The sequence below is a fragment of the Sinocyclocheilus anshuiensis genome, unplaced genomic scaffold (assembly GCF_001515605.1).
Source record: "Sinocyclocheilus anshuiensis isolate Anshui unplaced genomic scaffold, SAMN03320099.WGS_v1.1 scaffold257, whole genome shotgun sequence".
NCBI lineage: Eukaryota > Metazoa > Chordata > Actinopteri > Cypriniformes > Cyprinidae > Sinocyclocheilus > Sinocyclocheilus anshuiensis.
In genome coordinates, this window is record NW_015539889.1 from 689,169 (window position 1) to 701,301 (window position 12,133).

At 36.7% G+C, this 12,133-nt stretch overlaps 1 protein-coding gene across 5 annotated transcripts in view; it reads left to right on the forward strand.

Annotated features, from left to right (window-relative positions):
• LOC107685729 (putative beta-lactamase-like 1) overlaps positions 1-9,991 on the forward strand; it is a 15,927-nt gene extending 5,936 nt beyond the window's left edge. Inside the window, exons 3-9 of one of the 5 annotated variants that reach the window (XM_016482427.1) lie at positions 2,199-2,349; positions 3,766-3,872; positions 5,166-5,323; positions 7,254-7,346; positions 7,440-7,501; positions 8,551-8,656; positions 8,879-9,991. In XM_016482427.1, coding sequence (XP_016337913.1) covers positions 2,199-2,349; positions 3,766-3,872; positions 5,166-5,323; positions 7,254-7,346; positions 7,440-7,501; positions 8,551-8,656; positions 8,879-9,857 — 1,656 coding nt within the window. In that variant the 3' untranslated portion in view covers positions 9,858-9,991. Of the gene's footprint in view, positions 1-1,370; positions 1,592-2,198; positions 2,350-3,765; positions 3,873-5,165; positions 5,324-7,253; positions 7,502-8,550; positions 8,657-8,878 lie in introns of those variants that run through there. The other 4 variants (XM_016482428.1, XM_016482425.1, XM_016482426.1 and 1 more) reach the window with 4 other exon arrangements.
• The last annotated feature ends 2,142 nt before the right edge of the window (positions 9,992-12,133 follow it).

Consider the following 12,133-nt stretch of genomic DNA (forward strand, 5'->3'; position numbering starts at 1 on the left):
CGGCGGCCTAGAGTGAGCAGAGGCCGTGGCTAGAGTGAGCAGAGGCGGCGGGGTTGAGAACGGCGCGCCCGGCGGATTCGACGAAGGTGCGGCAACCACATGTGACGACCCCGGGCTGGACTCCGCTTCGTCCACGGTGAAAGCCGATCCAGTGATCCACAGCGCAAAGTTGTAGTATTTCTTCAGCGACCAGCACGGATCAGCTCCAGGCATGACAAAGGAGATATCGTCCTCTTTTGGAAGGCCAAACAAAGTAGTTTCGCTATCACAACGAATCACACAGTGCCTTCACAACATGGCGGTGGCAATAACAATACTACAGTGAGAATAAAAGTTACGCCTTCTTTCTTTGTGTGAACATTTGGGCGGCGTTATGCAAATCTTCCCACATAGTGATGTAGATATGTGGGGGCATGTTAGAACGAGCCATTTTAGGTAGGTGTGGCTGACTCTTAACTTTTATAAAGAATAACTCTTTGGATTTGAGACTTTAGTCTTTGCAACTTTACAAATCTTCTTTATGCACCCAGAGCTTGTAACACTCCAAAGAGAAAGGAAAATTTGAAATCGCATCATATGACCCCTTTATAGGTGTTATTAAAAAAAAAATACCTAATACTATTTTATTATATTATATTGTTAAGAAAAATTTATCATACAATAAATTTTGTATTTTTGTAACTGTGGATGAAAGCATTTTTATTTTATTTTATTAACTTTGGAGAGGATGTCAGTGCTATATTCAGAATCCAGTAATCTCACTGTTGGGGTTTCTTTCAGCCTGCTGTCAAACCCTGCTGCTCCTGTTAATCCCAATGTACCTCCAGGTCAGTTGGTCCAATCACGACCTGCTATAAGAGTCACATGTCAGGGTCCTTGGATGAGTGGAGTGCAGTAATGTAGGTTTAGCACCTGCAAATGGCCTGATAAGATTTGTGTTGGAGAATATCTGCCAAAAGACTTGCCAAATGTTAAATGTAGACAACATGTGACCCAAATTCAAAAACTTGTTCAAAAAACAGTACATATATCATTGGGTCCCTTATGTAACCTTTCCTGTAGTCCCCTCAGGCATGTCCAATGTTGACGTTCACTTTATGTGATTAAATGCTCTTGCAGGATGAAGTCTGCCATGTCTTGTCATCTTGTGACACACAAAAATTCTCATGAGATTTGAAGTTTGATTCTCCATATGTGGGAAGTCTAATGGTTCAGAGAAGGGAACGCACTAAAAGCGGAAAATCAGAAGCCAAGTGAATCGATTTACAAGGATTAAGATAAAGAACCGCTCTGGTCTGATGGGGTTTAGAGGGGTAAATCTTGGGATTATGATCTCAGGTCAGGCGCTGTGGTGGAAATTGAATTGTCAAAGGGAATCTGGCGGCCAGGATTATGCCACAGTCAGTGTGGCGATGGCAAGAGTTAGATCTGTGTCTACCCAGTGGTACCTAGGGTGTGACTGTGATGGAATGGGGTTTTCCACTTCAGAAGAGGAGGAATTCCATACAGAAACTGCACACTTTGGATTAGAACAGCTAGTTGAAATAGAGTCATATATACACATAATATTACAGATGGACCTTTACTTCTGGTGAGTGTAATTATATTATGTGTTGTTGTTTTAAAGAGTTTTGGTCAGCAACTACTTACATCATAATTTGTTCTCCTTGGCTAACTTTATCGGTTTTTGTTTGGCTTTTTCTTGCAGTCATTAATTATAATATTTTGAATGACTCACAGCATGACGAATGGAGTAGACCCAGAGATGCACTGTGCTTCATTTTCTCATTTATTTTAGTTTTGGAGTGTGGAATTGTGATTGATTGCATTGGGATGTTATAATATTAAGTAGCACAAGTGTTTGCAAAATGGCTAATTATAAGAAATGTTTCTTGAGCACCAAATCAGTATATTAGAATGATTTCTGAAGGATCATGTGACACTGAAGAATAAAGTAATAACTCCTAAAAATGTTGCTTTGTCTTTTAAGGGTAATACATTTAATTTTAAATATATTAAAATAGAAAGCAGTTTTTTTTTAATCAAATAATTGCAGCCTTGGTGAGAATAAGAGAAGCATTTAAAAAATCTTACAAACCCCAAACATTTTAATGGGTGTGTATATATAGTGAACTAAAATAGCCCCCCAAAAAGTTTTCCTACCGTTAATCCTCTAATGTTTTTATCCATTTTAATAGCCGACACCAGCACTTGCCATAGACGGGTTAACTAAAACCAGCAAGATGAAGGTGAAATGGACCCAACTGGGCCTGGTGTTTTTCTTGCTGCTGTCCATCGTCATGACTTCTTGCTTCATTTGGCAGTACCAGCTGCCCAAGTTAGTGCTAGGTGAGTGAGTTGTCCACAGGTCATGTGTTAACTAACCTTTACTTGCTCAGACAACAAGACTCCTTCCTTATGAAAGCCTTAAGTCACACTTATAAACTTTTAAAGAAGATAGAATTATACAAACCTCTTTCGCAGTTTTATAAATACTCCTACTGAATAAACTATAACAAAAATCGGTCTGTTTTGGTGTCAGATGTGCATGTCTGAGAGGTTACACGAGGTGCGATTAGTAGATCCTATTATCTGCTGTTTCTGAGAGTGGGGATTGACTTTGAATGCTAAAGATGGAAGACTGTCTTCTTTTCTAGGTGAACATGCAGTGGAGCTACATACTGTATGTAAAGCAGTTTTGTGCTGCTTAATCTATAGACCTAAAGGCCGTAATGTATTGAGGCCGATTCACGAAACCACAATCAAGTTTAACCAGGCATTATGTAAATGTGCTAAATCACTGGTCTTAAACTAAATGGAAAATAGAAACTAAAATGTGAAAGTTGAAACATTAAAATTACTAATTGGTAAGCTGAAGCCAAAACTGAAATAAAAACAAATTAATCCTAAATATTAATAATAAAAAAGACAAAAACAAAAAACAAAAGTAATAAAAAATTAACTGATAATAAAATAAAACTAATAAAATAAAATAAACTGAAAATATAAAAATACAAGCTTATTCAAAATATTAATCAAAACTATAGTAGTATATAAATAATATTAAAATAACAGTGGTCATTGTCATTCTTTTAAGTGCAAACACAATCTATAATAAGCAAGTTCTCATTAGGTATGCCAGTGTGCCTCATGCTCAACAGCCTGACACTCAGAACTGGCCTGCAAAATGGATAATTGCAGCATGCTATTTGCATTGAGCACCAATTTTGTGTCCATTGCCTGATTTGCATAATTATTTTAGTCATTTGGTGCCTGTGCAGTTCATTCTTAATGAATTCAACTCTAATAAGTTTATTCCCTTTATAAAGAGGGATTTATTCTACCCACATGATGGCTTAAATTGTATTCTCAACTGTTGTTTACATTTTTTTCACATCCTTAAAATGGTCAATCAAGTTTATTTACATCATGCATGATACATTCTTCTATATTTTTTAAACCATTAAAATGTGTCTATATTTAGCTAGAAAAATTATTAAATGTATTCATGCAGACATCTGTTCTGTTATGGAAATTAAAGTGGGGCTTATTATTTGTATGTGTATTCAAAATTAATCTGTCGCCTTTTTCATTCATTGTTTGAGCTCATGTTGCAATTTTGTTCAATTAGGAACTAAATGTGCTCTCTTCACTAAATTTCAATGTGTATGCAAAATTCCTTAAACATTCCTCTAAGCTTTTCCTCTTGCACTGTTCACTTTCTCTCTTTTTATATATTTGTATGACTGTGTGCCCACTCTTAAGAAGAAAATACTGGGGAAAGATCCAAATCTGTGAGAATGTGCCCTCGCTTCCCAGAGCCCACACCTCTTGAACACCCCATCCCCTCTTTGAAGGAGGCGCTTGAGAAGGTAAGCATATGAAGATCGAAAACTAAAGCCTACACTGCCCAAAAATCATATTTAACCAGTATTTTTGTGCTATGATTTTGCCTTTTGTAGGATTACAACATTTTATCTCCTAGTTTGCTTTCTCCTTATTCAAAAACTCAAGTCTAGTTATATCTAGATCATTATTTCAAAATGTCCCCTCGCACTTTAGATGCGATTAGAGCAAAAGCCTTGGCTGAAAGTGCACCAGCTTATAAATGCTGTTCCTTCATCTGTACCTGTGTCCATTAAAAGCATAAAACAGCTTCATTGCTATTGAAAGCAGCTGTAAAAATAATGTACTGCTGCTGGAGGCATTCGTGACAGCACCTTAAAAATGTGTTGCCTGAAATGAAATTAAAATGTCAGCTTTCATAATCAATGTAAAATATGAATATGAGAGAGCCACATAATGATCAGAGTAGTTTGACACAATATTTAGACAAAAACATGATTGGAAAATATAATTCATTTGGCATCATTAAGAGTGTTGGCTCATAGAATAAGTACTTTGAATAAAAAAAAAATGCTCTCAGTATTTAAGGATTTTATTATTATGTTGAAATGTGTAATTTCTGTGCCACGAGCTTCATCAAACGGAATCACAAAAACATTGACAGCCATTGGTATGAAGGTAAAATGACGTCAAAAAGATTTGCATACGCAGGGTAAGAGTTGTGGAAGTGTACATAAGACTGTAAGCGTAAATTAAATTTGCATGCGCAAGAGAAGCTTTGTAAAGGTGTAAATCGCGTTTCAAGCGCAAGAAAAAATTATTTGCAGCATTTTACTGTTACTCGTAAGTGTAATTCATGTATTGTGAAACTGCAGCTTCATGCTAACGCAAAATAAATATGATCTTACCCTGCGTATGCACATCTTTTTGACGTCATTCTACCTTCATACATTGGTCGGTTCGACAGAATGTTCCGCCCTAAACTCATGCCATTGGTTGAGCCTGATTCTGCTGGTCAGCATGCTTAACAGAGCAATGTTTTGAATGCCACTGTGATATTTCAAGGAAATCGACATATGTCTGGTAAATACATATGTTGTATTTGTGTGTTCTGGAAATATATACTACTGTTGGAATCAGTATGATTTTTTAAAAGAATATAATGATTTTTTTTATTCAGCAAGGATGCATTAAATCGATAGTTTATTTTAACATGGAGCACATTGCACAAATCACATTTCACTTCAGCTACATTTTATGTATGTCAGAATCACTGCTGGCAAATGAATTAATATAATAATGTCTTGTCATTTGTTTAGGTTGACGCACTGCTGCGGAATAACATCAACCCCATCAGTCTGCCCTCATTGTCAGCTATTGTTACTTACAATGGCACAGTACTGTGGACAGGGAACTTCGGCAACAGAAATGGTAGTGATCCAAACTCTGCACCACCAAATGAATACACCGTTTACAGGTAAGGTACATTTATCTATTATATCTTTTTCCATATTTATGTGTGTGTGTGTGTGTGTGTGTGTGTGTGTGTGTGTGTGTGTGTTTGTGTGTGTCACATATTTTGTGCATTTTTTTAAAGTTACATTCACTAGAAGAGATTTTCGCGCTCCATCTGAGTAAAAATCAAGTTGTAGTTTTTTGTCGTTTATATAATAAAACATATTTTTGTTAGACCTTCTCAAGTCTGGTTTTAATTCAGTGTGCGTCTAGCAACCTCTTATTGCATTGAAAGTTACATTCATATTCACTTACTTTGGTTATTGGTTAATATTGGTTAATAAGAGATATGATAAACTTGCCTCTGCATCACCCTCATACAATAAAGTCTGGCACAGAGAGGAAACATTATCATAATTGCCAATTAAGTGTCTTTTTTTTCCACTTTTCCCCCTTCTCAAGGGTCCTTGATTTGGGCCCATATAGCTGCAATCATTCAAGCATCATCACTTAAGAGCTATGCTGCTCTTTTTCATTGACGGAGCACACATCTCCACATTTAGAGTCCAATTATATACTTGGCCTGATTTAATCAGTCCAAATCCACTTCTAATTTGCTCATTTTACTTTATAGATTGGAGCTGTCATTTCAAGCACCACAGCTTAGTGTTGTTGCAATTTCAAAGTGGACAAAAGAAAGCTTGATTTCTCTATTGAAAGCCATGTTCTTTTGTTTTTTAATTTAGGCACATGTGCACTTTTAAAAATCAGAACCAAATGGACATGAATACCAGCACTATTTTAAAGCACATTTTGAAGCAATGCATAGTTTTGAGCATTATATATATTTAAAAGGAACATCCACTCCAGAGATTGTAATAACAGACCTTATTTCTATCTGAACTTTGGCCTCCAAAATTACATTTGTACAGTTTATATTAAAGGGAAAGGGTTTGTACAAATATTCAATAATTTGCTTTCACATCACGCACACATTTCCCTTTTAGTTTATAAAACCTCTCTATGGACTGTATTGTGCTGTATTTAAGGCCAAAGCTCATTTATAACGGTCCTGAGGGTTGGCAGCTGCATGGTATGGTTTTGAATACAGATGATAAGGCTGGTGGTTTTATCAGACCTTGAGAATGTATAGCCACTTTCTCTGCTTTCTGAGAAGTAATCTTTTCTGAGTCACTGAGCTGCTTTTCTCTAGTTATAGCTGTAAGGATCATATTGTACACAACCTAGCAATTGTTTTCAAGACTGAAACTATAGTAATGGATTATGGAATGGTTTTATGGCATTTTCAGAGTCAAGGGTATTCACAAACATAATCCATCTTTGAGTTGCGAGGTGTTTTGACCTGTGTTATGCTCACATGGCTGAGGAGTATATAGGATTTATGAGGGCACACTGTTAAGAGATGTAATTTTCATAGTTCAAAAGACTGAGTATGAGCTCATAAACTACTCAACGCCAGTTTCAGTGTTAAGTTCTGACACACACGGGGTTGGCCGGCCAATCAACGCTGCACAATGCAAAAGACTTAACAAGTCAGGAATTGTTAAAAGCCTTTTCATGAACATGTGAAGCCTAATACGACATTTTTATTGAAATAAATAAAATAAAATAAAAAATGTTTTATTGAAGAAAAAAAAACACACCAATGAGTCAGAATAGGTTTACCGTTCCATTTACCTATACTGTTAAGGATTTTGTGATGACATCCTTCGATGCTCAAAGTAGCATTATACTTCACTTAATGTCTAGCAATTCTATTGCATTTTCATGATTAATAATTCAATTTCATTGCTGAACTTATAGCACCAATGCAAAAGCTGTTGTTATGTTCTCATAGCTTATGATAATTTTCATAAATAATAAAAATCTTATTTTGAGCTCATTGAATATAGACAATGTCTGAATCTGGTGCACGGTTGCCCCATCTGTAGGATTGCCAGTGTTTCCAAGATCTTTCCCACCCTGATGCTGTATCGACTGTGGGAAGATGGCAAGGTGGCCTCTCTGGATGACCCCCTGGAGAAGTATGTGGACAACTTCACCATTAAAAACCCCCTGGGCAAAAGCAGAGACTCTGAGCTGAAATACGTCACTGATGGTCTGATCTTCCTTGACAGCGGTGAGGTTCAAATCCGATCGTTCTCTGTAACATTAAGAAGAATGGCCAGCCAGCTTTCTGGTAAGTTTCCAGCTTCCAGTCTTGTGTCAAGAAGCAATTCCATGATTGCGCAATCACAGAGCGTTGGAATAACAACATTGTTTATTCACAGCATGTAATAGCCATAGCAGCAGGTCAAAATGAATGTTTCTCTGAGCTCAGCGGTGGGCCTGCTGTTTGACCTTAATTACTGGTGGTGAACACGGACAATTTAGTGGGAAAGCTCAAGAGCTCAGAATTAAAAACAAGAAATTATTCTATTGCATTTTCACAGTAATGAAAGTAATGTAGCTGTAGTGACTGGTGACGCCTTCACTTACTTGATGTGTGTAATTACTGATCACAGCTGCTATGCCTGTATGCAAGTTAAAATGAAATGCAGATATGAATTTAAATCCTTTCAGTGCAGAAATTAAACAGTCTTTAATGTAGAAAGCTCTCATCAGCGTTAAAGTCTATTGCTGTTACTGTCTTTAGTAGTTTGTTGTTGTTCCATCTCATCAATTTTTTTTCAACTGTAAAACAATGGAAAAGGACAGTGTTCTGACCTTACTTTGCTGATGATGAGATTTAGTTCAAACACACACTGAATGCATACATTAGCGTACAAAGTATATTTTGGGCTTTAGAACTAAGAAGAGTTTTTCATACTGTGCCTTCAAAACTTCAGTGTAAATGCTCACAAGTCGCTGCTTTTTTAATTCCAATATAGGTTGCAACTGTCCAAAATCCTTCAAGTTACATTTATCCTACTTCATCTGTATTTCCTCACTGTAACTTGGGAAGGCCAAGTTTCAAATGTAGAAATTTAAATGATTTATTCTGGTTTATGAATTAGTATTCAATAAAATTATTGTTGTGAATGTACAGGACAAACTATTTTTGCTGCTTAGTTTAAATACATGCTCTTACTTTGGAGAACGTTTTGTGTTCTGAAAGTTTTTGTTCATGTTTTGACCCCTTTAAAAGAACATGAATTTCCCTAAGCGGCAAATGCTCATATGATTGAAGCAAATTGCTTTTTAAAGAGTCACAAATATGCATTAGTCACAATATTGTATTTTTTGCAGGTCTACCCCGAAGACTCCGTGGAACTACCTTGCTGTGGAAAGGGAAGACCAAGTCTGCAATCAACCTTCTACAGGATGATGTGCTCGTTGCTGATCCAGGGACCAAGTAAGTTTCCGCCGCATTAATTTAGCTGATTTATGTAACCAGATTTGTTCCTTTCAGCTACTTTAAACAAACTCATTTTGTGTCATCTGAATTGCTGTTTCTTTGTGGAAAGGTTATGGACCATGACGATAATGATAATAACTTTTCTGTTGTCTCCTAATAATACTCCTTGGAGGCTTATAGAAGACATAACATACTGTTCTCTTCGATTTTCTCTGTTAGATGTCACTACAGCAATTTGGCATTCTCTTTGCTCGCCCATGTCCTCTCTGAGAGAGTTGACGGTATCAATTACCAGCGATGGATTACGGATAACATTCTGGGCAGGTTGGGAATGGAGGACACAGGGTTTGACATCAACCCTGGTATTCAAAGTCAAATGGCTGTAGGTGTATACGCCAGTGGCCTAACGGCACCTCTTTATGACTTGGGTTGGTACTGCCCCTCGGGCCAGATGTATTCAACAGCTGCTGACATGGCTAAATTATCAATGATGTTACTGGGAGCCTATCACCGCAAGCTATTGGAGCCCGACACTTTAAAAATGATGCTAACGCCTTTGTTCCGCTGTGAAAAAGACTACTTCGCCAACCGCACCGGAACGCCGTGGGAAGTGAATGAACAGATGGGATATGAGGTGCTACGCAAGGATGGCGATCTAGATGGCTACTCCGCTATGTTCTCTCTGGTGCCTCGCCTTAAGCTTGGATTGGTGGTGCTAATGGCAGGCACACGGCCACAGAACCAGGATATGGTTTCAAAGGCCTACTCATTTATCATTCCTGCCATGGAGAGGGCCTTCAGGGAAGCCAAGCGGCTTCTTATTCCTCCACCCAATCCTGCACCCTATGTGGGCTTTTACACTTACAGCAACATTACGTTTTACGAGATTAAAGCAGGGCCAGATGGTGTCTTGATCATGCAGCAGTTTGGACCTCAAATAGAGGATCTCATCCCTGAGCGGTATCGGACCATTAAATTGAATTACCTAGTGGACCGAGTCTTTAGAGTCATGTTCGAGAAAGAATATCCTTGTGTGCTGCATGTCAACACCGCGTCGGTGTCCCTCGAAGCCCAAGACGGGCAGCTGTTTAACTTTTATGTCTTTGACAAGAAAGGCGTGTCTCCTGGATTCGACGCTCCAGGGCTCAACACATATAATGTGATTAGAATATCTCGCAGACCCACGTTCTCTAACTGAGGATGAAATGGTTTCTGAAAAACTGTGCTCTGAGACACTGGGGGTTTATTTATGAGTGATTGCATCAAATGATCACAGAGGATGGTTACCACTGTCATTGTTTTTCATGTAATAGCTTGTTTACCCTGCGAAGGAATGTCCGCATAACCTATTTGGTAACACTTTACAATAAGGTTCATTAGTTAGCATTAGTTAACTACTTTAGTTAACATGAACTAAGCATGAACAATACTTCTACAGCATTTATTAATCTTAGGTAATGTTAATTTCAACATTTACTAATGCATTATTAAAATCAAAAGTTGTGCTTGTTAACATTAGTTAATGCACAGTGAATTAACATGATTTTCATGAACTAACATTAACAAAGTTTAATAACTACTGTAATAAATGTATTGTTCATTGTTTGTTCATGTTAATACATTAACTAACATTAACTTATGGAACCTTATTGTAAAGTGTCACCACCTATTTTTGCACACGTTCATATGCTTGTATATATAAAATAGTCCTTATATTTTCATATCCACTCACCATTGTATATAAAAACCTTTTTGTACACTACTACGCTACTCCCTGAAACTAACATGAGTTAATGAGTGATCCATGTGTTTTTTCAAGCAAAATAACATTATTTGAATAATGGGCTCTTATGGAGACCTCATTGGGTTTATTGATCTCGCTAAATAACTGTCACATTTTCATTTTCTATGCTATTGCAATTGAATATCCAGAAATAAATCCAGTTTCCAGTGCTCTAATAGTCTTTTATACAAAATAAGCCTTGTTTTAAGTCCCGTTCTATGTAGGAATATTAATGTGTGTTGGAATTTTCTGAAAAAGATGAGTGTGACAATCATTTTGAATGTAAATTTTAAACACGGTCAAGCCATAATTCATTGTTAGCATTGAAAGGTCATTATGCATTCATACCTCTAACTTTTAGAGTTTTGTCTCCCAATTATTTGCTTAGGCTTAGTTTGTACAGTGGAATGAATACAATTTATTTACAAAAACATACCAAAATAAACCATGGGTATCTGCAATTGGAACCTAATTCTGCGGTATGGGGGAAAACTGGTGATTTGGAAAGACATACCCGCTAAAACTGATAATATATTCAAAACCTTTTTAATAGAGAATGCAAAATTGCTTTATTTCTATATTTGCGAATGATTTTTGTATCATATATGAACTTGGTGTTAAACCCATTAATGTTTTTTCTTCTCTCTATCATGTTCTATAAATTACAGATTACAAGTCTCCCCCTGAGACAGTGACCCATTCGTCTCTCATTTATGTCACAGCAGGATGAAGCTGCTAGATTAAACTGTCAACAGGCAAGGTCACTAATATGGGACAGAAACAAATAATGAGCAATGTTTGAAAGTAAAGCCACAGTTCTCCAATGTATTTAATAGTTACAATCCACAGTTACAAGAAATATTCTAATTCTCATGATGTTGAATTCTAGTGAAGCACTTAAAACATTTATAACCAACAATAAAACTCCATAATTGCAACATTTCAATCAGAATCCCTGCACACAGCATTCTTGTACCAGACAAGCCCCTGCAGTTAATTGAAACATAAAATACACACTTTTCCGTAATAGTCTGTAAAGATTAATGTGCCATGCAGCTCTTATTGTTCTATTTTCATGATGTATTTTCCAAAGACTCCCTTCTGGCACAAGTATGCTACTTCCTCTCCTCTCTAGTGCTGGAGGAAAATAGATCCAAGGAACAGTGTGCTTTTTTTCCTTCTTTTCATGTCCCCATGACACAAATGACGAAAAGAACAACTCATTCCCAATAAGACTGATGGCAATTGTTTTGAAATGATTATTGTCCATATTATATTTTATACAGTAATACTGTTTCAATTTAGATGTGTAGGACAGACGTCCATCCACATGCTGACACAGACAGACAGACAGGCAGACAGACAGACAGACAGTTAGATAGATAGATAGATAGATAGATAGATAGATAGATAGATAGATGATATAGATCATTTTAATTTGTTTTAAAATTAAGATAAAGCTTATTTAGCACAGCGCATTGTATTTATACAATCTACATAAATAATCTACATGCATAAATCCTAATCTAAATGAAAAAGCTCTGAATAAAGAAACAAGGATAGTTATGCCTGTACACAATATGTGACCGTGGACTACAAACCCAGTCATAAGGGTCAATTTTTCGAAATTGAGATTTATACATCATCTGAAAGCTGAATAAATAAGCTTTCCATTGATGTATGGTTTGTTA